The sequence below is a fragment of the Sparus aurata genome, chromosome 16, assembly GCF_900880675.1.
Source record: "Sparus aurata chromosome 16, fSpaAur1.1, whole genome shotgun sequence".
In the NCBI taxonomy this organism is placed as follows: domain Eukaryota; kingdom Metazoa; phylum Chordata; class Actinopteri; order Spariformes; family Sparidae; genus Sparus; species Sparus aurata.
The window spans coordinates 6,786,813-6,813,040 of NC_044202.1; the positions used below are offsets into that span (position 1 = coordinate 6,786,813).

Consider the following 26,228-nt stretch of genomic DNA (forward strand, 5'->3'; position numbering starts at 1 on the left):
TGGTACATGGTGTCTTTTATTAGGCAGATAAGAACATTCTTATATATCTCTGTGAACTCGAACGTGTCTCAGCAGGAAATTTCAACCTATTTGACACAAAGACGGACATATAAAGACGTCCTGCTTCTGTTTCACATGTCAGCTCCTCGTCGACATTAGAAATATTCTCAATTTACGGCGGCAATCTTCTCTCTGTTTGTCACGTTAACGTCAGACAACTGCTCGCTCACCTTGCGCAGTTTCCCGTAATCAATGAGTTCTGGACGGTGTCGATGAATGAGTGCACAGAAACCCAAACCATCTTTCCAGCTGAAACACAGAGAGGCAGAAACAGTTGTGACGAGGGTGAAACCGAGGTGAAACACAACAGGCTGAGGGGGAAGAGGAGAGGAAGAGTTCGCCTTTAATCTTTTTGATCCGCACCATTCCCCCCGTCTGTCTGCCTAATTGGCTTCAAGTAACAAACCCACATCCGCCCAGCAGCACGTGGTGGGTTTCAGTGCACAGCACGTGCAAGAAACAATACATGTATAAGACCTGCTATAAGATTTAACAATGAGACACTGAAACAAACTAAATCTACAGTCTGTGGTGTGAAAAGAAAAACAGTGTTTCAGTGTTTGAGGATAAAAAAAAAATGGTGAAAAATGACCCACCACATTATTTTCAAGGACCGTGAACAAAATGTAAATCACGGCGGCTTCTGAGGTCCAGAATCTGGAACGTGTTCAGAGAAAAAAGGAAAATTCCCTCTTTGACACTTTTCCTACACTGAACAGACACGCCGCTTTTGTGCTGGTTTGCTTTAATTTTCCAGAGTAATTTTCTTGGCAAGCGGTCTCACGGAGACTTACCGACTTACAGATGTGGTCCAGCTCGACCAGAACGCTGCGGCTCAGAACACAAGAGAGGCCGAAGTTTGAGAAGCCATAAAAGTTTATCAACATATTATCTTATCCTTTATACCCATATTGCAGGATGTAAACATTAATGGTGTTAGTTTAGTTAGCTTGGTTGGCAGGTACAGTTCAGTAAAAAGTAAACTGTTCCTCCATGAAACTGCTCACAACAAGATCTGTGGATTATCTTGAGTAACCAGGTCATGATTTCTGGAAGGAGACATTTACTTTCAGTGCTTCATTTGCATTGTTTGGAGAGGTTATTTGGCTTTGAGCTCCACAAGCAGAGTGCAGTCTAGTTCCACTATATTAGAGATAAGGCAGACACGTACCAAAACTTGGCAACTCACACCAAAACAGTCCAGATAGATAAAAGGCAAAACAGGTAGGCGGAAAACTTGATAATGTCACTTTAAAGCTACGTTAAAAGATTTTTCTGGCCACTAGGGGGCAGCGCAAATGCCGTGAAGTCCAACGTTGACATATCGTCGCCATATAAAGTAATATGACAAAGCGGACATTTATATTTGTACACGCAGCAGACACAAAGCATTCATATAAAGTCATGTTTATATCCAACACCTGGCTTCTCTCTCCTTTTAGCTCTGTTTTGGTCTCCACCGAGGTAAAATATCTGGCTCTTTGGCTGCATAAGCTTCACTTTGGTCACTTTTGTCTGGAATTTGACTTTGAAGATGTTGAAAACGTATATTCACACATTTGTATAGTTTATATTGAAGTGTCGAAGCAGCTAAATTCTGTCTGGAAATCAACCAACATGCGTCTGCTCAGCTGGAGGACGTATTTTTAGCTCGGCCTTCTGTGGTCCATTGACTGACGGCCTTGATGCTGACAGCAGGCTGTCTGTCGCTGCGGTCTGAGAGAGTTCTGGAGGACTCACTGAAGCTCTCTGCTCGCATGGTTACAAATTTCAGCGTATTACTTGCCATTAAAAAAAGAGGCGAGGCTTCTACAAGATGACTCTTACGGCAGTAGAGCTTGAGAGCTGGAGTAAAGAAAAAAAAAAACCATAATTCCCTGCTCTTCCCCCGCCTGCCTCTCATCTCCTGGCCGTCTGTCACACAGAGACCACATCAAAGCTGCGGCGCTCCGCTCCTGCACCGGGACCATCAGGCCTCTCCCTTTACCTTCTCCTGAAATGACCTCCCCTCCACCTTTCTTCTCGCCTCGGCTTTCATCCACATCTGAGGATCACAGAGGTCTTCTTTCAATAATTCAGCGCGCATCGGAGGCAACCTGCGACGCGGACCGAGACCCGACTGAGCCTACCCGCGGCAGGAACAGGTGCACGGGTACGAGACGTGGACGCTAGGATTGGATATCCTCGCACTCTCTCCACTTTTATGTAATTTGATGAAACTGTTTGCATGCAACAAATCAACCTCCTCCTCTCCTCCTCAGCTGGTCTGGTGTCTGAAACACATCTGCTGGTCTGGTCTCTGTCGGAGGCGACTGCTGTCGTCTGTGCTGAATCAGTAACTATTTCATGCAACCCTGGTGTGGTTTCATTACTGACAGTCTCAATTGAACCAGACAACCACATTTTAATTCAAAGTAGTGTCCTTAAGGAGCAAAATAAACCGTTAACTCGCTGCATTCGACGTGAAAACATTGCAGCTCCGCGTGCCATTTTTCTCTCACTGCTTCTCTGAAACCCTCTCTGCCTCCTCTACTGATATTTTCTCATCCAGTGCGGTGAATTAATGGTTCATTCTGACCGAACTAGAACTGGTGACCTTTGAGGGACAAACTGAAAATGTTTTGCTGAGTGTTTTTTTTTTGGTTCGGTCGGGTTTAAAGTGAGTTTTCTGAGAATAAAATGACAATTTCTGGAAGTGGAGTCTGGTGCAACTGCAATGTGAATTTAAGTCTTGAAGCAGTAAATTCAAAAACTTCAAGCTTTCTCTTTAAGTTTCCCTTTGCCAGATGAAAACAAACTCGCCTGACACTAAATAACAGCACCGTAAATACAACTAGAAGCTTAAGTACAGGTTTTTACAGACAGATTTTGATGTTTCCAAGGTTTGAAAGAAAAATGTGGCTTCTCAGAATCTGGACCGAGGTCTGGAATCCAGACTGGACTGCAGAAGAATCCAGTCCAGACCATGTGTCATTTATTACGTTGTGCAGGATATATTCTGATTGTCGAGCGGCCACAATCCAGAGGGGAGAATCGTATTTAGTTACGACCTTGCATTGTGGGTTTTTTTACTGCTTTACAAGGAGATCTGTGGACTGAAGACACAACTCTGGGTAGCTCCTCTACAAAATGTATTTACAGATAATTATCCTAAAAAGACCCTCGAACTGATCATCATTTAAAGATCACTCAGTGTTAGATAGAAATTAAATGTTATTTATAGAGTTTGGGTCCATTACTGACAATGGAAATGGCAGAAAAATATTTTTTATAACATAGAAATATTGGAAATCACAGGTGATTGTTGGGTTATCGTGTTCTAATGCAGCAGTTTACTGTACCTGACTTTCTTTTGCTGTTTGCTGCATTAAATAAGTGTACATAAATAAAGAAAACGCAGCATTTATACTGTACATAGATACTTGTTTATGTTACCTCTGACTTCACAGAGGTCCAAATAAAACAGATTTGAGGCGCGACCGCTGCTCTTTCACATTCCTCCGTCTCATTTTCTCTGCTTGACTCAGACGTATGAACTCTTTGCATCTGGCTCCACTGCTCTCACCGTGTTTAGTGCAACTGCGCCTCAGCGTGTGAGTGAAATAACCTCATTCCCCGTTAGGTATTATGTCTCCCTGCCTAAAAAGCCTCACCTGATGTGAAAGTTCTGGATGTTGACATTCTTGTACGGCGCGGTCTTCCTCTGGCACCACAACAGGAGGCCTTCTTTGGCGGATGTCTCTGCGGTCGGGGGAGAGAGAAGGGAATCATTGTGAAGTTGGGAGAAAACTCTCAGGCTTTTACTTTGACCGACTCTCGGCTAATCCCCGTTCAGCGGTGGATTAAGCGGCGGTGAGGTGAATGGGAAGCATGTGCGATTTCTGGGACGCTTCATGCTCTCTCGTGGCACGAGGAGAGGTGTCTGGTATTGTGTCGTAACCGAACAGCAACACCTTGAGGACGATCAAACTCACCGCGCTGGAATCTAAAGCTGAACAAATCAAGGCTGATCGCTGGTGACGTTCAAATTGGATTACATCTTAAGGGCACTATATATGTGAACCAAGCAGAGGGGCATAACATAAGCAGTTCCACCTCCATAGGAAAAGGAACAGTCTGACGCTTTCACATTCAAATGAGAACGAAGTCTATACGTACGTGCTGATGCGTCCCAGAGGTCTCTGAACTCTGAGACACACTGCGTCAATGAGAAGTGTTTTCAATTGCAAATGAAGACAGTGAGCAGAGGCTCTTTTCAATGAAGTGAATGAGTGAGGAGCGTGTGGAAACATTCCCAGACACCCAGACACACACACACACACACACACACACACACACACACACACACTCACAGTACCTTCCACAGAAATGTCTTGGATGGCGAAGCGGAGGATTATGGTCCAGATCATTCCCAGGGTCATCTTAGCATTGCCATCTACGATCTCTGTGGAAAGGGCAAAGCAATAACATTTACGCATTCAGCAGACGCTCGGAATTAGCGTTCGTCACACGAGCTTTTCCAGGTGGATGTCTGAGATAAAGTGTTGAGGATTGTTGGCCGTGCTGGCTGCGTGGCTCCGGGGATGGAAACTAAACTGAGCCCGAGCCATACTTGGAAGAGGTATAAAAGCACAGGCGGTCAAACACAGGGCATGATAACAAAAAGGGGCAAAATGTGTAAAAATGTGTCATAAATCTGGAGAAAATCAAGAGAATTTTGACACCAGAGGAAAACTGCAAGAGGCCAATGAAAACTGTGAGCTGGGGAAGGTTGGCGGGTTTGATTTAAGCACGCTGGCATTAAGATTTAGCACAAAGCCCCGCTGCACAAAGTACAGCCTCACAGAGCCGGCAGTCAGGTCAGTTTTATTCATGTAGTCATCCTCCTATCTTTAGACCAGGGCTGAGAAATAAAACCTTACAATGATATGCTGCCAAACCATGATACAGAATATATACATGGATATCTTGAAGTGATAAAATCAGACATCACTATACTTTTGACCCAGTAGGCCCTACTTCGATATTATGGGGATATTTATGAGGATGATTATCACTACTTTCACAAAATTGCTAACACAATTAGATTTATGATCGATAATCATCAGTAATGTAGCTATAATGACTAAGTGGGTAAAGACAAGAATTAGAACAGTCAATTAAGTTCAGAAAAATGATGAAATTCAGCCTTTAAAACCAAAGAAAAGACAACACTTACGTCATATCACAACATCCAAAACTGAAGACGATGTATTGACTCATATCACAATAGTGATATTTATCGTACATATTGCCCTGCCATACTTTAGACCACTGGTGGGGATAAGGAAAAACTTAGTTCGTGGGGAAAGAAGAAGAGAAGTTTGTGCCCCTGTTGGCTGTGGATCAGCGACTCAACCAGACATTTAACCTAAACCGTGTCTAAAGTAGTTCACAGCTCACACTTGCTTCTGATCTGGAGCTTTTAGCCTGCGACCTCCAAAAACTGTCAGCAACCATAAAATATATTTGACTAAATGTTCTTTCAGCTTGATGTTTAGATGGCTTCTGACCTGAATTCAAAGCCTCCTGAGCTTATTTGTGCAGAGATTTATCATACGTAGAATAGCAGAGCAGCTAGAGTTAACCGGGCCCTGACCCTCATGCCCTGATACACAAGGGAATGCAATCTCATTTTTCAAAACTGTACGGTGCGTTAGGAACACCTTCCGCATGTCGCCGAGGTCAGAAAATTGACTTGACACCGCTGATAATCTGTTGACTCGACAGCCAAACACAGACCGTGCACTGCCTGAGTGCCTGTGTGGGCTCGGAGTCAGTGTTTCTGCAGGGCGACAGTAAAAACAGCGAGCGCTAAGCTGTTATGAATGAAACGCGTGATGATTCAGTCATTCGAGCCCGGACCTGTTAAACTGTCAATCAGCTGCGTGCCCTGCAGTGGGAGGCTGTGAATGAACCGCCTCTGTCCACTCCTCTGGATGTTGTCTATAAAGAAAATCCCCCCCACCCCCCCCCCCCACCGTCCCCTTCAACAGGTCACTCCTGTTTGCCCGCCGTCAATAATCATTCGTTTCTCCCTCTAATCCAATAAGACACGGGGCACGGCAGCTCTCCGCGGCTGCTCGACTCTGACGGACGAGCTGGGACTGCAGGATGTCAGTCAGATGTCTGTGCGCGTAATGCGCTGTGAAAGACGCCTCGGATTGAATTACAGAAAAAGTCTCGCTCGGTTGTTTCAGCTGACGAACGCAGATACACGCTGCAGATTAGTCCTAATGAACATGACTAATCAACCTGGGGGAGGAACACAAATCCTGTTTAATCCATTTGAAACTGCACTCCTCCTCCCCCCCCGTCACCCCCGTACCCACAACAAATCCCCCCCCCCCCGGATGACTCGCAATGGACCTTCAGCCCGCCACAGTTCCACCGCCGCAGCGGGCAGGGAGCTGGACTGCAGGGCCGCTCCGACCAGGAGGGGATTCCAGGCGGATAATCTGTCTGGAATGCTGGTCTGGTTTAGGAGCTCTTATACCGGCCTCCGAGCGCTGCGAATAATCTCCAATTTATGAAGTAATTTCTGTCTTTTTCAGCCAAAGAGTCTTGTTTTCTTACAGGAAGTGAGGGAAATCTGTTCCAATATTCAAGTTGGTTCAATAACCTTTAAAATATGAAGTAATTATGAAGTATTATTTTGTTTTATGGACACACTGTCTGACAAAACAAGTGCTTAAAGATGTCTTCTTGGGTTCTGGAAAACGTTTTTATTATTTTCAGACAGTTTATGGATCGAATGATGAACTGATTAATCAAGAAAATGTTACTTTGCAGCCCTAAAGTCTAGTGGAGGACAAGTTTAACTGACTTTAGTGCAGCTGTCAGCCATCCTTTGACTTCTGTTGGGATCAGAGCTGCATTAAAATCCTTCAATACTATTTTTGTAACGATTAGAGCTTAGCGAGTAGTTGGCTGACATTGTATTTCTAGGATGAGCGTCATCCTAAAAACGTGTCAATAGCCAAAAAACATTGATCTGAAGCTCAGTTCTGAGGCCGTACTTGAAAAACCTTTCTGATGAATAATAAATAAACCGACTTCTGATCAACCCAATCAATTCCAGGCTTAAAGCAACAGTTTCCAGTCAGTCCCACCCACTTCTGGTCCAAGCCCCGCCCATTCCTATTCTGGACAGGGATGCAGATAATTGTGCACTCATCCCTCGTCAATATGATATCTGAGCTCAGGGCCGCTGCAAGGATTTTAGAAAGTTTGAAGATATCCGCCTGTAAAATCTCTGTAACCATCCCAGACCAGTGGGCGTTAACAGAAACCGGTTGTTCTAATGGGGACTATTTCCTCAGTAGAAAGTAGTCCCAGTGGGAATTGTTAGTTAGGTTTTGAGGATGATCCTCCAGAGTAACCGGGACATTTGTTCTGGACAGACACGTTCTTATGGAGTCAGTCAGATGTCATCGTTCAGCCGTTTGAGCGACACAATAACATGTTCTGCTCCGTTGTGTTGTGTGTGGCTGCAGAGGAACACGTATCTCCAAACTTTGGCTCCAAAACGTCCACATGGCTAAACACCATGAGGGGTAAGAACAAAAATATGTGCGCTGTGTGAACCGACCCCTTAAAGAAGCACGTAAATATTTTGAGATCACTTCGTTGACACAGTTTGAGTTGTCTGTCCGCGACACACATGTATAAACTCTCCGTCGATTTTCCAGAAAAACCCCAGAGGGGAGTGTGTGTGGTTGTGAAAGAGGAAGAAGGGAGAGTGAGAGGGAAAGGGGAGTGTTTACTCAGCTAAAGAGCTGTTTACTTTCTGATGGGAGGAGGACGGACATCCCCAACTTATTTGTGCTGGACAATGAGCAGCTTCGGGGCCTGAGGGAGACTGCTGATCCCTGAGATCCCCTCTCGAGAAATTGCACCGCGAAGCACAACCTCCGCCCGAGACACTCCGGAATAAGGATCTCATTAAAGCGCACAGCAGCCAGCGGCACTGCCATGGTAACAAGAGAGAGGGCTACAGACTACATTACACGTATATTTACAACAGAATGGCGGCTATTGATCTGGCTGACGGCCTAATTAGAATCATTGGGTGATAATCGGAGAGGTAAACAAACCCGGAGAAGGTCAGGTGACGGAGAAAAAAAAAAAAAATCCCTGACCTTCATCCTCTGCTGGAAAATGCCACTGTATCACTCACCCTCGGCTCCGATCGACACCAGTTTGACTCCTTTACTGGCGATGAAGTCGAGCGCTTTGTTAACGTTGGAGATCTTGTGGACTCTCATCTTTCCTCTTTCCGGTTTGGCCAAACGTTCGCCTAGACAGAAGAAAAACAACAAAACCCCAAAAAAAGGCAGACAGATAGAGGATGATTAGGATGTCTGGCAGCTTCTCTCGGCACTCGCATTGAAAATACTTTGTTCTGGGGAAAAGACATAAAATAAGAAAAAAAAAATGGTACATTGAATCCACATCTGGATCTATAAACAGCTGCGTCAAATTAAATCTGCGGGATTGAATTCAAATCCCTCTCATAACTCCGACCTGGGCATTTCAGTTAGAAACGCGCCACATTGCTAAATTTAAACCTTTAGCAAGAAAGTTAACAAGCCTACCGGTAATTTTCCCAAAATGTCAAACTACTCCTTTAAGGCTAATCCTGGTATCCAAACACAGCGTGGGACAGCCCTCTCAATCCAAACTGTTTTTACTCAGATAATCCTGTTAAGCAGGAAGCTGTTTACCTGAGATGACCTCCAGCAGCAGCATGAGTTTCAGCCCATCCCGGAAGTCCTCCTCGATGTTCTCAATCTGCGTGCCTGCTTTCCTCAGGTGGGAGTTACACCAAGCTGTAAATGTCTGCAGACGGAGAAGAAGAGGGGGAGAGAGAGAGAAATCATCAGTCAGTGCACTTACACGCACGCAATCTGCAGCGCAAACAATGATCGTTGTGTCTGCGGCAGCCATATTTGATGGTGAGGCCGCCGGAGTCTCCGTATATTTGCTCATAGAGTTATTAAATCCACATTATTGTACAATCTGTTGACAGTGGCACGGGTCCAATGCATTAAACCCTGCAAGGATAATCTCAGCAAAGGCAGAATTATATTTGGGTCGGTGAACATCAGAGCAACAGGTTGGCGAATAAGGGAGGGAGGCTTTTGTCCAACTGAAAAGCAGCCCAATGGAAACCCTAAAAAGTCAGCTGTAAGAGGCAAAAGCAAAGTGGAAGGCAGCTTAATTAGCAAACTAGCTTTAGCCAGCAGCCAAGAAGACTGTTTTTGTACTGTTACTGTAAACTGTACGTGAGATGCGCAAAACTTCTTAGCAAACTGAATGAGGTGAATCAGATTCTAGCTAGTTTGCAAAAAGACCGTGACAGCGCCACTGTGCAATTAATGTCCACATGACCCTAGTTTGTCATCAGAAACTCAACACACCATAATTAATAGTCGCGGTCAACTACTGAATGTGCTAGCAGAGAATAATGCCCCCTGAGAGGAGAGTAATTTCACTGGATGCAATTATTCACATAAAAAAAAAGCAGGCGTTGAGTTTTCTCTGTGCGAATGGTCGAACCTTTATAGCCGAGGACAAACACGTCGATCCCATGGGAACATGAACGTCAGTCCCAAATTGTGTGCAATCAGTCTGATGGCTGATGAGTGATTTCACTCAAAACTAGAAAAATCAACCTCCCTAGAGGGGGGAAAGCGAGGGGAGACGTCAGGAGAACTGAGCCTCTGAGAATGCAGAACGTCTGTAGAAAGTTTCGTGATAATCCATCGAGCAGTTGTTGAGATACTTCAGTTTGGACGAAAGAACCAGACCGAGCGCCTCACAGAACACGCCGCCAGTTGCAATCTCTTAACAGCTTAATGTGTTTGTGAGCAAAACACTGAATGACTACCTGTCTAATGGATGTTGTTTTGTAGCTGAACCAGACCTGCTGACTAATAAATGTGTTTCCTGTCGGTTTGTTCGCGGACCCTGCCCGTACCCTTTCATTAGAGCCCTTTCAAAACAAGCTCTCTGGAGCCACAGCACACTGGTGCATTGTGTACTGTATACAGTAGGTGTAGCAGGCCCCGGATTCTCTGGCATTTTTGGCATCGAGACATGCTAACGGAAAACATCTGGAGCAGAATCTCAGCTGCCCAACAGGAGCTGGCATGAGGAGTGGGCCCGCCACGCACCCCGCTGCGAACGCCTCTTTACGAGTTCCTGGGTTAATTACACCCAGCGCCGAAACACCAGGCACCATGTTTCCACCGGGGAGCTGGGGGAGGACCTGCAGGAGCCGGGCCAGGGCCTTTATGAAAGCCTGCACTGTCTTTCGCTGGAACAAAAGCCACTTAAAAGTCACTGGCGAGCTGCTTGGGAGCACTCGTGGAACTTCCGCGATTAGGTCACTCTTAAAAATGGAGTGGCATGAGGTCTACGCGACTATCAATAAACTCCAGAGCTGGGGTTTTTTTTTTTTTTTCTTCAGATGTGTACGTGTTTGTTGGCGTGTGGTCGCGTTTCAACCGAGGCAGAAGCCAAAGGAAACTGAGGATACTGCAGATGTGGAGGGAGCGAGGCAGATTATATGCTGTTTTATCTCCGAGGGTATAGAGCTGACAGAAAAAGACCAGCGCCGAGGATTTATGCGCAGCTGGCACGCACACACCCTCTAAAACAGACTATTCCTCTAAAGCATGTGGTGATTCAAGTCGGGCTCCAACAGGCACTAAGATATTTCAATCATCCTAATCAATAGTCCCTTTGCAGGCTTGCCAACAATTTTTAAACTGTTGAGGCGGGGCTGTGGTGTCAGCAGCCGGCGTGAATACTGTTTAATCTAATCACGGCGTTGAGATAAGGCTGTGTGCCGGCTTCTCACGGCGCTGCACGTCTCTTAGTACAGGATGTAATTTTTGACAAGTGGTCAAAAAAGCCTTTCTCTTCCCCCTTTTGTGTTCACTTTCCCACCACTTAGTTTGAAACACCTTCGAATAAAAACGAAAGCAATAAAACCGGGCTGTCAGAGGTAATGGAAAGCCTGACCTTTAATAAACGGATACGCTGCTCGCATTATCGTTAGCGAAAAGAAAGACTTCCTAATACCTTAATTTCACTTGGGCAAATAAGCTAGAAGCTATAAAGGGGAATGAGACGGGTTTAAAGAAGATAAGACGTGTGCATTTTTTTTTTTTTTTTCTACTCTAAACTCACCGCTTAGTGCGGCTTTAGCAAGGACCAGACAGCTGAAAATGTCAGGAGGCTTTGAGTCAGACCGCAAAAGAGCACAGTTGCGAATAAAACGACTAAAAGTTCACAGGAGGAATGTTAGCTTGTTAAATGTGCTGGAAGGAGGGTAACGCCGGGCCGCTCTGGGCTGGGTGACGGGCCCTCCTCCTGACCAGAATTAGCCGGCCCTCCTGCAGATCCTCTAACTCTCCGGGTCACTGCTGAGTTTGGCAGCAGCGGCGCACAGAGCCAGGCTGGCAGCCACCTGCGCCGTCACATGACCCGCTGGCTGTGTTACGGTCAACACTCACGGGCCCTTCAGGTGTTCTGGGGCTCTTGGCAGGGCGCGACACCGAGCTACCGGTCCACCGGCTACAAACAGGCCTGAAACGCCTCAAAGAATAGCACTTGAGGGAAAGTATTAAAGAATCTGATATCTAATGTTCTTAAAACGAGCCCTCTGGTAATTGGTCAGTCAGCTGGAAACTAAAGTTAATGCCGGCTTAATTAGCAAGAAGTCAGTGGACTCACTGTTCCAAAACACACTGAGAATCTGCAGAATTCTCACTTTAAACTGAATGTAAGCCGCGCTTGGCCGGAATTTAAAGGACAGCGACGCTAACTGAGTTGGGCGAGGCTTAACAAACATTATGTAAGCGGCTGCTGTTGGCTGCCGACTTAATTGGGATAACAGCGACACCACCACCGTGCAATTAATGTCCACATGAGCCTAGTTTGTCTTTGGAAATGTCTTCAGAAGCTCGGCATGACATAATTAATTGTTGTGGCGGAAAACAAAAAGGAGCTATGTGAAGAAAATATCCCCTGAGAGAAGTGTAGTTTCACCTGAGGTAATTATTCACATAAAACTGAGTTCAGCTTTCTATAAGTGAAGAAAGTATTTATAGCCAAGAACCGTCTGAAGGAGCCTCATCCTCGGACTCTCATACAATATCATGATTGTCTTATTTGAAATAAAAATGACCCATTTTGTTTCTATCTACTTCTTCTGTACCATTTGGGAATTTCCTCAACTTCTAAGAATGACTTTAGTCCAGGTTCAAATTTGACGACTGGTTAAACTTCCAGTCAGCTGATCAGATTTATGGAGAGATCAATATCGGCAGGAGGGCTTAGAGAGCCAGTCGCTGTCAGATTAAGTAGGCTACAGCTGTTTCAGTAAACACGAGTTATGGATTAAGATCGTCATTGGAGATGTCTTTGAAGAGTTTGGATCGGGAAAATCAGAACGTCCCCTGTAAGAGCGCAGGTGATAAGTTTCTCCAGTTGTCTCAAGGCTGCTTTGCTCTCTGAAATCGGCCTCTCTGCCTCTTCTACAGTAGATTTCTCTCCGCATAACCATTAAAGGATGACTGCAAAATGGCGGGACTGCCACAAAACATTGGTGTGAAACAGTGTTTTGGATTAACCCTAAGTTACTGGAGCATGGAGTATCTGAATGTGACAGCAGGTCAAACCAACAGGACGAAGATCGTACTGACAACTACATTGACCCCGGAGCACAACAATACATCACAAACAGCCATTAACGGCAACAGAGCAGCTTCCAGACTGTATAATTGTATAAACGCTGGGTCATACATGCAGTCATTTACTGTGAGCAGTGCGTCTTACGATCCCCGTGCTCTCTACGTGTGATCTTGTCGTGCAGTTTGTGTGAGTACAGTATGTGCTGTGAATCTGTGTGAGCTGTTAACATGTCTTCTGCTGAAAATCACTCTCATTACTTGCGGCTTGAACACAAGTCTGTTTTCGGGGCCTCGGTGTAACATGTCGTGTAGCGGAGCGAAGTGAAAGCTCGACTGGCTGTGTCTGCGGGAGGAACTGGAGGGTCGTAAATCTGGAGGGCCCCCTCCCCACCTCCGCCCCTCCGGTCTGCCTCGTCTCAGCCTCGCAGAACTGAGGCGGGCTGTAAAAACAACAGGGGTCAAGAGCGGGAGGAATCTGCTAGGCATCAATTTCAGGGAAAGTTGCCAGTCAGCGTCATTATAGCGGCATTTTTCCCATGGCAACCACTAAACGCAACGCTCAGGGAGAGAAATACCAAGATTTAATAGTGTGCTTCGCTGCATTTATCACAGATGAACAACCTAGTTTATAAAATGTCGGGCAATAGTGACACAGGACAATTACGCAATAGCACGTGGTGATGTCCTCAAATTCACACATTAGAGCGAGTAAGATGATCTATCAGTGACGTCTTTAAAGTAACTCTTAAACCCGAAAATAACAGCTTCAAATCATTTTAATATTACAGTGACTCTCTCTCGGCCACTCAGAGAGTCACTTCTGTTGCTTGTCTCTGCACTATGTGACTTCAGTGAGAGGGTAAGATCACAGTCCGTGATGCTGTACGGCGATACATCACACAGAATGAATTATGGGTGATATTTGTGAAAGTGGATCATTCTTTCTGGGGAAAATATCCTCTAGTATCCCTCCCTCGCTGTGATTTACATAGTTTCCTGAAAGCAACATGCAACTGCTGCGGAAAGTAGCTAAAAGTTAGCTCTGTTAGCTCTCTATCAGCAGTTTTTCTAAAAGCTGAATAATACTTCCTTTGCGTGTGTACGACAATGTTGTAAAAACGATCTTGCAAAAAAAACGACAGAAAAAGTTGGCGATAAAAAAAAAAAACACTCAGAAACCTGGTTTTAAAAGTCGGTGTGACGTGCTAAGTTTTTTTCTTACATTACATCTGACCAACTGTTACATAAAAGCTGGAATTTGTATTAATAACATTGAGAAACAGTAGGGGGTTGAATATCTACATACTGTTGCTTTAATAATCTGTGTATCTTATATTTTTTCACATTTTAACTGTGTGATATATTTATGAGTTTGGATTGTTTTGCTTTAAAAAAGGTGCAATATGTAAGAACTGGACACCTTTTGAATTCATACTCCAAACAGAAATGGTGCCGTGTATCACCAGAGAAACTGCTAACTGCTGCTAACTGTAGCTACTAACTGTAGCAGTGCAGCTAGTGGTCTGGACTGGGGTGCTCGAAGTGGTGCTATTAGAAAAGACAGGCCCTCGCTAGCTGATTAGCATGCTAACTTCAATAGCAATTACTGCAAAACAATTGTAGTTTTCTTTGACACAACATCAAAACTCTTATCTCTTCACATTCTGTCTGTTATTTATTATTTTTAATATCTTGAACTAGAATTTTCACATATTGCCCCTTTAAACGGAGAGCGTATGGTTCTATAACACACTGCTCTGCTTCCCATACGGATGAAAATAAACCTGAACGGATCCATCATTGTGACATGTGACCGCATGACACGGCTGGAAACTCCAGAATAAAAGCTTGAAAGGGCACTTTGACTTGTTTTGCCTTTGCGTTAATGAACTAATGAATCAACCGCCGGCTGTTAGCACCAGTAATTATATTTTTTTTAAAAACAAAACATCATTAACAATTAAAAAGAGCTTTAACATTCTCCATATCAAACCCATCACGCAGAGTTTTCTCCCTCTCCTCGCTCCTGTTGCCTTCCCCACCTCTCACTCAGCTCCCAGCCTCCCCCCTCTCTCCCTCTCTCCCCCCTCCATTAATCAACCTCAGTTAGGAAAATATTTCCTGCCTCTCTGCCAGTTCCATATTAGTACAATCCTTTTACTGAAACAAGCCAGCTCATGAGCCATATCCGAACACACAGGCAGGCAGACAAGTCTAGTGTGGAGAGGAAAGGCAGATATTGCTGGCAGAGCGTCCGACACAGGAAGGCGGTTTTCAACACAGCGGCCAGTTTCTCAAGCCCGAGTCTCCAGCTCAGGGTACCAGAGGGCCTCTCGCGTCCCGATGAAACCTCAGACACAGGCAGATAAATTGCTAGAAAAACTTTCAGAAAAATGTCTTTCCAGCGTCTCCTCCAGAGCGCTGAACAAAAGGAGCCGAGAGGAGGTTGAAAGGGGGGAAAAAAACATTTCTCTTTAGAATCCAATCCTCAACTTAAAAACCGTAACGCCACCCACAGCTCGGGCTGTAATGAGAATGAAAGTCTGGATGAGTTCGGGGGGGAAATGGGCCTCTGCGAATCCCAGGGAGGTGAGAGCGTTGTTTCTCTCCTGTTAAGTCTATCTCTGCCGAGGCTCGTGGGGGCCAAAAATGCTGGTGGAAAGAGTTTATGTGCCAGGAAAACAGAGCTGCTAACGGCTACAGCACCTTCCTCCCCACTTCAGACTCCCAGATGACTTCCTGATGTGTGATGGATTAGGGCATCGCATTCAACCACACGGGTTCACGGAGAGAATGTTCTGATTTAAAATGGCACCCAGGAGGGGGCAGCTGTGTAGGAAGGGGAGAGCTGTGCATGAGGCGTGCCTTGCTCAAGGGTGAATCAGTGGTAGATCTTTTGTAGAAGCCATATGTTTGCACGATATCAGCCTTGGTTGAAGAAACACATGCTTTATTTTGGATTTCTAGGAAAAGCAGAACACGACCCGGAACCCTAAATTGTGACAGCAACGTCTCTGATTGGCGGAGCTCGCTGCTCCCATGGATATGTTTACCGCACAAGCGATCTACTGCTACAACTGGAGCTGTGTGATTGCCCGTAACAATATAGTGTGATAACAAATTAGACAAATCCCCTCTTCAGCCCTGCACGATCATGTTTTCTAATCACTTCGAATGGCAAAACCCAGCAGTGTTTCCAGTCCAAGTCTGAGCTGCACTTTATGAATTTGTGGTACACATTTAAATTCCAGAAAGCTACATCCAATGATTTCTCATCTGGAGTTTGTTCGTGTTGCCATGACAATAAGTAAATCTTAAGTTTGCCTGCAAACAATTATAAATAAAAAAAAGTCGTTGAAACTTCAACACCTCCTTGCAGCTCGACGGAGCCAGCGACGGAAATCTCCCAACCGGCAGAAAAGGTGTTGAAACAGATGCGACGCCGTCGCCTGCATTATTTCTGACAGCGCTGTCGGTGGATAGAGATATCACATACGTCCTAAAATAAGAATGAGCTGTCATCCCCAAAACAACAGAATAGAGGTGAGAATCAGAACTGACAGTGAAAAGTCTGGAGGAGTGAAAACGAGACGATTCAGGTTTCTGCTGCCGTCAGTTTAGAGGCTCAGCATGCAGGACGCGGGGCCAGGCTGCTGTCTGGAGGCTCTGCAGACCGCTGTGCCACGGCTCCGTGCATCTGGCAGGCAGGAAAAAACTCAAAAACACAAATTCCAGCTCAGCAGTCGAGTGGGAGGCAGGAGAGCAGAGAGACGGGATGCAAAGTCTGAGAAAAAGGAGGGTAGACGGCAGGACGACTACTGAATACTACATACTGAGTCTCAGACACACGAGATCTGAGGCAGTTTGATTGGACCTTGTTTATATTTTTGACCGACCTCTTGTTTTTTATAATTCTGGGTTATATTTTTTTATAATTTCAGCCATCATTCCTGTCAGTAATAGTAGTAAAGGTTGTATCCACCACATGAACTCCTGAAGTCTGCTCTTAAGTTTCTTAAGTTTCACCTCTAAACAAAGTGGTTTAGCTACTTTGGCTAAACAGTTGGCTTGTTTACAACCCGTCGCCTATGTTTTTCGCTTCAACAGACCTTGTTGTGGTTCAATATGACCAGAACCGACGGACATGATGACCAAAATTACAAAAACTACAACGGCATTCAGCAGTGCGCCGACCTCCAAGTCACCTGAATACGAGAAAAACACCCTATCTTGTTAAAGAAACCGAGAAAAGTTTCTGGATCCATCCCTTTATTTGGATCCACACTAAAAGTTAATGGGGTCTGTTCTTGGGCCGAGACACATCCTCCATCCAGGTTTTGTAGAAATCAGTTCAGAAGTTTATGTGTAATCCTGCTAACAAGCACAGGGACACAGGTAAAAAAACATCCAAGTAGTAAAAGAATTGGATGTTTATTTCACTGACATTTCAGGATGCTTTAAAGCCGCCAGTCATTAAAGACTTCTGACCCTGACGCACACAAACAAACAGACAGACATCCACAGAGGCCCCCCAACATGAAGACATTTACACCTCCAGCCCGCACAGCACGACGATGCTGCATAAAAAGCTCCACTGCTCCATCCATCCTGCTCCGAGTGAGTCACGGACAGGAACAATATGACCTTTACTGCTGGAGGGATGAAGGGGAAATATCTGCCTCTCTCTCTCTCTCTCTGTTACAGCTCAGAAGATGCTCCCTCTGTAACAGAGGAAGGACAGAAGTCTGGGGACCTGCCAGCTAACAAGGGGGAGAGTGCTGAAAGGGTCGAAGGTCATCGTTCATGCCTCTGCGTCTCCTTCCTCTAAAGCTCACTGGAGGATACACGCAGAGAAAACACACAACTCCAGAAACAGTCGATGGGGTTGTGCTGAGGCTGGTGGAGGTGGAGGAGGGCGGTATGGACCCAGTGGAACCACTCCACGTTCTCACCGCAGCTGGTCCAGTTAGCTGAGCTGACACCTGAATAATCCTGGTACTGTGGCTTCCCTCATTATACCTTCAAGAGCTGCACAGTTGGATATCTCTCTCTTTTTTCTGCTTTTATCCAGTTTTCACCACAAATCTGGATGGCCAAAATATTTTACAATCTTTCTTTTTTTTTTCCAAAGAGCTGTTTGAAATGTTTAACCACTTGTGGCAATATGATACGTGCCACTATTTAGGTTTTCACATGCTTTGTTGGTTTGTCAGCAGGGTGACATGAAAAATAACAGAATGGAGTTCCACAAAACTCTTATGGAGGACGAGTCTCAGCCCAGAACAGACCCCATTAACTTCACACCGATTTAGAATGAAATATTCATGAATCTGTAGACAAAAAAAAAACAAAGAAACAATCCATTTGATTCGCAGTAATGATGCAGAAATACAAAAGGGTAGATTGATAAAGCTGTTAGCGTGACTTTACTTTCTTTTTCTTATTTGCATACATTGTTTGTTGTCCTAATCTCAGTTCAGACCAGATGACGCACAAGCACACACACACACACACACACACAGTATCATAGCAGCATCTCCCCCGGCCCACCAGAGAAGAGGAAACGTTCCTTCCTCCAGCCTGCAGCCATGATGGAGTGCGACAGTCTCTCAGGTGCAGCATTCACCCAGCTAGGCACTCAAACAGGCTGTTTCTGCAAACTGCCAACTCAGCACAGTCATCCCATTACACTTATCTATCGCCTTGGCTGCTGCTTCAGCACACACACGTGTGCACGAGTGTGAGTGCGTGCAAGCAAATGCTCCCCGGAGCATGAACACAAGAAAATATGCTAACACAGTGACACACGTTCAGCCCGTCTGCATACAGCTTGTGCACAAATGCATGCAGGTACACACACCGTGTATGCAAGCACACACACTTCAGCACGTGCACACATGCGTGCGCACACTCTCCACAGTTTAAGCGCGTGCTGACGGAGCAGTGAGCCTGCCAAAACGTACAGATTGACAAAGAATAGCAGCCATTGTGACCGGTCCACTGATATTTACTCTCTTGTGGCCTGAAGCAGCCCTGATGCATATTCATGTGTGTGTGTCTGTGTATGTGTGTCTGTGTGTGTCTGTGTGTGTGTCTGTGTGTTACAATGTGAAGTCAAAGAGTGGCAATAGCTCTTTCCTCGGCCGACTTCATTTAACAAAGAGTGGCTCGTCTGTGAAAAATGCCGCAGAGCACCTAACACTGGGCGGTTGCTATGACAACCAGAAAAGCCTGGAGACCCACAAACAAACAGCTTGGACTGCGCCGAGGCTCTTAAAAAGCCCACGTCCACGGCTCCTGCGAGCGCTCGCCGGGATCCAACATGTTAGCTCACACGTGCGTGTTCGCACACACCCCCCCCACGCAACACATCCGCAAAAAAACGTCTGTGACGGCGAGAGATCGGCGAGTAATTTCCCCAGCGGGTCACCTGGACCTTGAATTCAATGACTTTCAAGGGATGGTTTGGTGGAACTTTAAGATTTCTAGTTCAAGTAATCTTGCTAAAATCATCAGATATCCATCATATTTACAGCTTGTTCAACAATCTGACAGTTTGAGCTACTTTGTAAATCAAAGTGTTTCATCTAAGACATGATCGGCTTCAAAAACAGTGTTCGTTATTACAAGATTTAGCAAGACAAGAGTATGAAAAGCAGTAAAAATGACCTCTGCTCCACCAGCAAGAACATGAACAAAAGTAATAATAATCCAACAATATAAAACATTATAACCTTACATAAATGAGGAAGTGTTTTTCATTTTTAATCACTTTCAGGTTTGGTCTCGTGAGCCGACTTCCCTATCCAGGAGGTATCGATGGAAGGACAAAATGCACCGTCGTCTTGGATGATATTGCATATTTCTATTAGTTTGAACATTGTTGGTGACATTTGGGATAATGTCAGTGCACAACCCAACAAAATATATTACAAAAGGTCATTTATAGACATTTTAATGAAGAATTCTTACATAGTATATCTTTAAATTATATATATTGACGATGAAAAATAAAAGTGTTGCTTTAAAAAGTACTTTTAAAGCGACACGTTCATCTAAAAACTAACAAGTCTCAACTCTATAGTTTTCTCCGTCAAGGACTTTCAGGCCCCAGTGATGTCGGATCACATCTCTCCCATTAAGCTTCCATATTTGGTGAGAACAAAACCCGAGACGTCCGTGTCCTGACACAAGTCTAACTGAGCCTGACAAAGGTTGATGCAGCATTTCTGATGATCTCACAGCACACAAATTGGATGCAAATCCCTGTGCAGATGCTATTCAAATAGAGCCCAGGCATCAAAGAGGCCATGCTGAGCAACAAGTCATTGAAAAGCGCAGTGTGAGCATGTATCTTCTCCCCGCTTCATCGGCTCAGAGCTGAAGTGTCCCACTGCACAAAGGCTGGTCTGTCCAGGATCCTGCTGTCTGTACTGTATGTGTCCAGACTGGAGCTACAGCTCAGCTTTATGGTGCTGAGACAAAGTGTTAACTGAGGTACACAGAGATACAGATCAGACTACTGTCTGTCCAGTGTATATATACCTAAACAGGGTTTGTATTGAAACATTCAAGCACTTTTAAGCATTTTCAAGGTACCTAAACCAAAGATTTCCAGACTCTTGAAGCCGTTACCATCACAAGTGGATTGATACTATGAATGCAACTACAAAAAAATAGTTTACAGAGCTTTTTTTATTGTACCAGCTGTTCGTATTAACTTTCATTTTAAGCAATGACAGGATTGTTTCAGTTCAAATATTAAGAGACGGTTGGTTTAAATGAGTGATTGTGTAGACAAAACACCAGATTATGTTCAGGCATCAAGTGTTTCTCAGTGAGCAAATTTTAAATTTAGCAGAAGCAGCAAAAGTACAGACACTCTTTACTCAAGTAGAAGTACAGATACGTTGAAATCCATCTCATGATGTTATGAAGGTGGCGTGAAATGACACAAAGTCAAAACAACTGATAATTCCCCTCATACGCATGATTTCAAAATGTAAGGAACAGAAAGCACAGCACAGTATTTGTACTTTCACAAACCCTGTTTGAGTCTACAGAAAGTCTTCTGATGTGAATGCTATTTATTAGATGCTCGTGCTCTGTAAACAGGAAATATCAATGTATTTAATTAGAACGTTACTTAAAATGGACAGAGGCATCTGCATGTTTGAGGGACAAGGAATTTCCTCTTTCCTCTTCACTCGACAGGAATGAAGCTGTTATCTCAGCGACTCAGCGCAGCCATAACTCCTGAGTCATGCCTGAGCTGTTGTGCTCTCTGACAACAGTCAGAGGCCAATCCAAACAGAGTGATGGGAAGTACAGTGGCCCTCTTCACCCGAGTCATAACACAGGAGTCATGAGTCAGCTGCAGCTCGGTCTGCCCGCAGCGGCCGCGGGGCGGGAAGCGTGCGGCCCGGTCGTGGTGCCGCTTTGTGCCGGAGCAGCGTTTTTCTCTGCTGACCGTCACCTGACTCAGAAATGCTGAGCAGGGAGGAGTTACAGTGCACTCGAACAAAGGACGCTTTCAACACATCCACACATCAACTGTACTGTACGTGTCCCGTTCAGGCTATTGTACATATTATATGCTACATTTCTATCCCACCAGTAGATGTAAACAGAAGGACAGATGCTACATTATGAATCAGTGCTCGTACTTTGTTTATTATGTTGACAAAGAAAACACACCTGACATATATTCTATACCTGCAGTGGTGGCATGTAACTAAGTAGTTTTACTCAAGAACAGTATTAAAGTGCAAGTTTGAGTTACTTTAAACTTCCACTCCGCTACCTTTTGGAGGCAAATATTGTACTTTTTACTCCACTACATGCATTTGTTACTTTGCAGATGACACGCTGCCGATAATCTGTTGAACCACGGTATAATTTCCTTTTACTTGCACTTTGATTTTGAATATTTTAACAGGATATGTGTACTTTGACTCTGGATAGATGCATTGTGCTTCCACTTTTCTTTTTTAGGAGTTTTTTGTATTTTTCAGTTCGCCAGATATCGTGATGTATCATTAGACGATTGTCGTGCACTATAACAATTTTCTCAGACTCAGTGTATCGTGATACAATCGATATCGTGGGCAGCGTATCGTGAATCGTATCGTGGGTTACTCTGTGACTCTCACCCCTCATCGGGGCACATCAGAGTGCGTTATAGCCTCGTAGCACTGATACATCAAAAATACATGTGACTCATCATGATTGTCTGTGGTTTCTCACTTCTTCTCTCTATTGTTTGATATCCAGTTTCATTCTGACAAACAGTGAAGTGGTGGTTAATTCCCACAGACATTGCTTCCCTCATCTTTTACTTTTGAAGTTGGAAAAACTGGTTTGCACACAGAGTATGTGGTAAAAATTAGTTTTTTTTATCTCAGAAGTGACATATAGCTGTGTTCTTTATCATCTCTCTATATTTTGAATTCATATCTCCCAGAGCATATCGAAGTGTTCACATTCTTGGCTCCAACATGTTTTTGTTTTGGAAAGTCCAACTCGATCTGATATGCAGAAAATGAAAACATATTCTGTGTGTGTGTGTGTGTGTGTGTGTGTGTGTGTGTGTGTGTGTGTGTGTGTGTGGGCAGGCAGAGTGAATGGCGGGCGGCCGCAGTTGTTTACACGTGGGATCCTTTTCAGAACCAAACACACAAAAATGAAGCTTCCTGATCATCAGTTCCACATGTGAGTCAGAGAGAGAAGTTTCGGTTCTGCGAATAAAGTGGACATGAAAGCCGGTTTCAGGAGAGACGAGTATTTATAAAAAACAAAGTCCAGGTAGAACGTAAACTGAAACCTTGATCGTGAGTTACTTTTGTCTGCTCGGCCAAGGTTCAGCTGCTGCTAGACTGCCTCTGACCTATCAAACATCTACTCACAGTAACGTATTAAATGTAATGAGAGGAAATAATCAATAAAACTGCCACGTTTTGAAAAAGAATGCAAGAAATAAAAGATGCAATGTCTCTCCACAATGATTTTTTCAGTGTTACAGCAGTATAATGCTGGATAGTGGACTGCTTTTACAAAAACCTGGCGCCTACGTTACCCACAATGCAAATCAGCCCATCACTGGAGGCAATTTATCAGACTACCTGCAGCTTCCTTTGGAGCCCAAAACGCTTTATACTACTTGTTTCTACATTTTCACTTAGACTTTTGAAAACACTTTAATGTGCAAGATTGCTCATCCTTTAAAAAAGGAAGACAGTAATGACCATGAGCCCAGGCTACATCGCACCTTCGTCAAAATATGTCTCCTGTTTCCACTGTTTTGACTGAGTGCATGTCAGCCTGACACTGGAGTTATTTATTGATGCCAGCAGACCGTACAGACGGTGCTGCAGGATATCAGAGGTAAACAGGGACAGATTCACCCGAACAAGCCCTCCCTCAGAATATGACTGACAGCAGCAACATTAGGTTTCGAAAGGGGAACTGCATTTTATACTGGACGAAGGCATATCATGCGGTCATCTATGTTTCTGCTCAGGGGGGTTTTCGAGCTCGGAGGCTGTAATTACGCCGGGCGAGAAAAGGGAAGAAACGGGGAAGGAGGAGGAGAAGACCATGAGAACGGTTCGGGAGGACGTGTGCACACATCTGCAGAGCTCATCACATCCTTCTGAATTTCAGTATTTTCTGAGTGACCACAGCTACAAACAAACTGCACAATCGGCGGCTTTGACTGCTGCTGTTTCGCCCTCCTTCCCTCCCCGCCTGTGTCCTTCCACCAGCCTCAGCACCTGCCAGCACTCCACACACACAGCTCCAACCACTCTGCTGCCCCGCCGCTCTGCCAAGGGCTCTCCACCACACACCGACAAGCTGCCGGCCGGCTCTCCCCTTGTGCTGGGTTACCGGGGGCGGGGCTGCGGAGGGGAGGTGTCTGTTACAACTTGTAATGAGATCTGTCGTGAGCACTTCACAGCGGCTGCTGTTGTTTACTGTCGCCAATGAGGGGACGTCGGGGAGCACGCGGGCTAATCCTGCAGCAGGGAAACAAAGGTGGGAACGTCGCACGAGGAGGGGAGGAGATGTCAAGGTTTGCTGCAGCTGCACATTTTAATTGTGCACACTGCATCACAGAGTCATCAGCGCGCAATGCAACTCGCCTGCAGGGAGTCAACTTTAACTGACCACGAGCGCGAGCGGACCAGGCGATCGATAGCAGCCACTGATTGAAATTCAGACGTTCAATACTTGTCCCACTTTAGAAAAGTGGAAGAGTGCAGCAGAACAAATAGCCTCTGGCCTCGGATTTCACCACAACACTCTCTGTCCGAGGACGCACAGATAGATGGATTGATCTATTCCCAACATTATCGTCAATGTAGGTCCACAGGAGCGCTGGAGATCTCCTCCCCACGCACTCTGGCTTTAAACCGTCACACTAAACGCTCCCTCTTTCCCCGTAACAGCCACCTAGGAAGGCTGACTCCATTTCGAATTAGATTTAATTGCCTTCAGTGTAAATAAAAACCCCAGAAACATCCTGTCGTCACACACAGAGCAAATAATAGTGACGCAGCACCCTGTGCGCGGTGGGGCTTCAAGATAAGGCCGGGGAGAGTTTCAACACACTAAAACTAAACATAAAGCAAGGACAAAACTTTTTATTCAAGTCCAACGACACCCACTCAGCCACATTGCGCAGAAGAGGATAGATGGTGGAGAGAAATAGATAAAAAGAGACAGAGTAGAAGAAGAAGACACATTATTTTATACTCGTATTATTCCAGATCTTGCAGTTCTTAAGTCCTGCAGTCAACTTCACTCCTCCAGGAGAAAAACACATGTGCCACACGGGAAGTGACGCGTTGATGGAGTTTATAGCTGAATTTGGGGTGAACAGCAGAGGAAGTTAGTGTGAGAGCAGTGATTCCGCAGACAAATACTGTGCTGAACACACGTTTGACAGTCGGCCCACGCAAAAGAGAAAGGGGCAGCTTCCAGTAACTGCTGGCACATTTGCATTCTGTGCATTCAAAGCTTGCTAAGCGATAAAGCTCACATTCAGGAACATCCTGGGAGTCATCGTCAGAGGGGGTGTAAACTCTGCAGCTTCACTGTGAGGTCATGCCGCCACCAGGGCTAACATTAAGCTAACTGATGACAGACGGTTAAACACAGGGTCGTCACATTTTACTGGAAATGTTGGACAGACTTCCAACTTTGGGAGAAAAGTTCATACAGCCAGCTGCTGGTTAGCTTAGCTTAGCATAAGGGCCAGAAACAGGTGGAAACAGCTGTCCAAAGGTAACGAATCCACCTACCAGCACCTCAGTGCTCAATGATTAACTCATTACATCTTATCTGTTTAATCCATGCAAAAACATTAAGCATAAAAATGGCGATATACTGTTTTATGGGGGGATATTACTATTTCTTGGCCAGGAGCAGTAACTTCCTGGCCTCTGCTGGTTGTCTGGGATCCAGAAAATAGTCCGGGCTAACTGCTTCCCTCTGTTTTCAGTCTTCATGCTAAGCTAAGCTAAGCATCTGCTGTCTGTGGCCTTATATTTAACGGACAGATGTGGTACACACTGCCTCACTTAGTCTTCACCAGAGTGTGAATGCTCAAATTTCCCCAAATATTCAACTTTTGCTTTAAATTCAGAAGACGTGATGCGTTTTCTGTTGATTTAAAGTTCAGTAGGTGTAATGCTGTTGCAGGAGGGAAACACCCCGAGGCTACTTAAAGGGTCATTTGATAGCTCACGCACTGCCCTGGCCCACTGATGATAAATTATTGACTCCAGGTTGACAATGTGACAAAGGATGGCCTCCTGAACACGCTCTCTTTGTTCAGAGACCTGAAAGCCCCTCTGTCTGAGCCTCTTCTTCCACTCACTGCCTCCTCCCCTCCTTCCCCACTCCTCTCCTTTTCTCTCTCCCCCTCTCTCCCCCCGGAGCTCCACCCACCCAGCTACTGAATGGAAAGGTGTGCCCGCTGCCTGCTTTTAAAACAGTATCTGTTTACTCAAAGCTGCTTTCACTTACATGAGAGGCACGGCAGCTGCTCCGTTGAGGGGAGGCTCACGGCTAACACACTCACATGTTCATAGACTGTCCGTTCGCAGCACTGTACGAACCCCCCTCGGCTTCAAAGGGAGGCTTCGCCACGAGCACAGAACGCATGTGGTTTGATTAATAGCATTAGCGGAGGAAAAACCTGACTACATCCTTCCCATGTGGTGCAGGAGAATTCCTCAGAAACATGCAGACGTGTCGCCTATAAACCCCCTCTGGCCGCTATTGAAGACATGTGACCGTAAGTGAGTAGTGGTTCCAGACATGGCCGAGCATCGCGCACTCTTGGCTCAACAGGAAATGCACCTTGACCCCAAATCCCATGGTGGATGTGGAATCTAAAAAGCTTGACGTCTGAGGTCTGAA

The 26,228-nt window shown here is 45.2% G+C and overlaps 1 protein-coding gene across 5 annotated transcripts in view; it reads right to left on the bottom strand.

Annotated features, from left to right (window-relative positions):
• Positions 1 to 26,228, bottom strand: part of actn1 (actinin, alpha 1) — a 53,178-nt gene that overhangs the window by 18,397 nt on the left and 8,553 nt on the right. For all 5 annotated transcript variants that reach the window (XM_030443750.1, XM_030443753.1, XM_030443749.1 and 2 more), the window contains exons 2-6: positions 8,826 to 8,940; positions 8,279 to 8,398; positions 4,418 to 4,504; positions 3,714 to 3,801; positions 231 to 309 (exon numbers count right to left, since the gene is read on the bottom strand). In XM_030443750.1, the coding sequence (XP_030299610.1) occupies positions 231 to 309; positions 3,714 to 3,801; positions 4,418 to 4,504; positions 8,279 to 8,398; positions 8,826 to 8,940 (489 nt within the window). The remainder of the gene's footprint in view (positions 1 to 230; positions 310 to 3,713; positions 3,802 to 4,417; positions 4,505 to 8,278; positions 8,399 to 8,825; positions 8,941 to 26,228) is intronic.